The 1,977-nt window shown below is 41.9% G+C and overlaps 1 protein-coding gene across 1 annotated transcript in view; it reads left to right on the plus strand.

Annotated features, from left to right (window-relative positions):
- Positions 1-1,977, plus strand: part of LOC117578504 (protein telomere ends associated-like) — a 10,615-nt gene that overhangs the window by 3,077 nt on the left and 5,561 nt on the right. The window contains exons 7-9 of the mRNA XM_034264040.1: positions 341-403; positions 466-774; positions 894-956. Coding sequence (XP_034119931.1) covers positions 341-403; positions 466-774; positions 894-956 — 435 coding nt within the window. The remainder of the gene's footprint in view (positions 1-340; positions 404-465; positions 775-893; positions 957-1,977) is intronic.

Below are 1,977 nucleotides of genomic sequence, written 5' to 3' on the forward strand. Positions count from 1 at the left end.
AGAGAACGCCACACTCGAATACCCCGTAACCCTGCAATGCTTTTCATTGAACATCAATTACGCTGACATGATTTGCCAGCTCAGGAAAACAGAAGAAGAGAATAAAGAGAAAGATGCGACGATTCTTAGTCTAATAGTCAACTACCTTGCGAAGATGTTTCTTAAAATGTGTCTACTCCCTTAAGCCTTCTTTATATTGATGTTAAAATTGTTTCGCTGTGGGCGCAACGTCGACTCCGAAGAATCCAAACGGTTCGCCCAACAGGGTAGTTGTTGTTTTCCCATTTACCTTTATAATTACTTAAAATTCACATTAAAACTTTTCCAAAGTACATTGCAGAGCTTCGAGTGGAGTTTCAATCTCAGCCATACAGAGTCGAACCGCTCCTAATGAGGCAGACCCGTGAGTATTTCTTTTTTTCTAAGTTACTGCCAACCAAATACTTCCGTTTATAAAAAACGTAGGCAAATTTCAAGCGAGCCGGTTGTGGTCACCGTCTGTGACAAATCCTATGAATTTCCGGTCACGCTGAGGACTTTCCTAAAGTACATCAACTATAAGGATATAGTGGGGAAGTTGTGTAACAAAAGCAACTGTACCGACAAGCAATTCATAGGCCGCTACTACCGCTCCTTCTACCTGGATCAGAAAGTTAGGAATGCCTTCGCATATAAATTCAGTGAGAGGACCCCTCCTAAGTTACTGGAAAAGCTAAATGCATTTGCGATTCCCTTTAAAGGAGATAAAAACACTGACAAAATTTCCCTTACAGGGTAAGAAATTTTCAAAGAGGCCTCTCAGGGACAGGGTTTTTCTCTCAGGGGTTTAATATGAAAAATTTTTAATTTGAATGCATTTTAAATGTAATTATGAAATGGTTTGTACATTGCAGGTCCTCGATTGAAGTTGCAATCTCAGCCAAACAGAGTCGAACCGCTCCGAATGAGGCAGACCCGTAATTACTTCTCTATTTTTGAGTATCTGCAGATTTTGGTCTAAATATCTTCTTTTTCACTTACAGGACAGTGGAAAAGACAACGCAAAATTTGCCAGAGTTGATAAAACCACTGCCAGATCTGGAGCAAGCCGAAAAACCCAAATTGGTGGAAGAAACGGTTGTTGCACCTGTCAGCTTTCAGTTCTTCAAAAAGTACATCAAGAATCTGGAGGAAATCAGCGAGCAAATGCGGAGCGAAGACGGGTTTAAGAATTTATCTAAAGAGAACTGTGCCAGGGAATACTACAGGCTGTTCTACAGATCGCCCGAAATACGTGAGCGGTTCCAGTTCAAACTGAAACCATGCCCCGGAGCGGTACGCGAAAATCTGTTGAGTCTACCGTCCAGCTCAATTATAGCCGTCAGCGGGGAGACACCTATGGAAGAACCAAAAGCAACCAATAGCTCAAAAATCAGCCAACCACATCCCAACGACCGATCGAGCCTACCGTTTACCAAACGAGCCGCAGAACCCCCTTCAGAGAACGCCACACTCGAATACCCCGTAACCCTGCAATGTTTTTCATTGAACATCAATTACGCTGACATGATTTGCCAGCTCAGGAAAACAGAAGAAGAGAATAAAGAGAAAGATGCGACGATTCTTAGTGATTATCAGTTGATGGAACGCTTCTACAAAGAATTTTACACAGATGAGGGAATTCGGAAGAAATATAACTACAATTTTAACAAAGCGACACCCGCGTTGCAGCTGAGGCTTCTTAGGTTTGCCAAGCGGGTTGTCCCATCAACAACAAAAGGGTAAATGGAAATATTAATGAATTTTAAGTGTAATTTTGAAAAGGTTTCTACATTGCAGAGCTTCAAGTGGAGTTTCAATCTCAGCCATAAAGAGTCGAACCGCTCCTAATGAGGCAGACCCGTGAGTATTTCTTTTTTTCTAAGTTACTGCCAACCAAATACTTCCGTTTATAAAAAACGTAGGCAAATTTCAAGCGAGCCGGTTGTGGTCACCGTC

This window comes from Drosophila guanche, unplaced genomic scaffold (assembly GCF_900245975.1).
Source record: "Drosophila guanche unplaced genomic scaffold, DGUA_6, whole genome shotgun sequence".
In the NCBI taxonomy this organism is placed as follows: Eukaryota; Metazoa; Arthropoda; class Insecta; order Diptera; family Drosophilidae; genus Drosophila; species Drosophila guanche.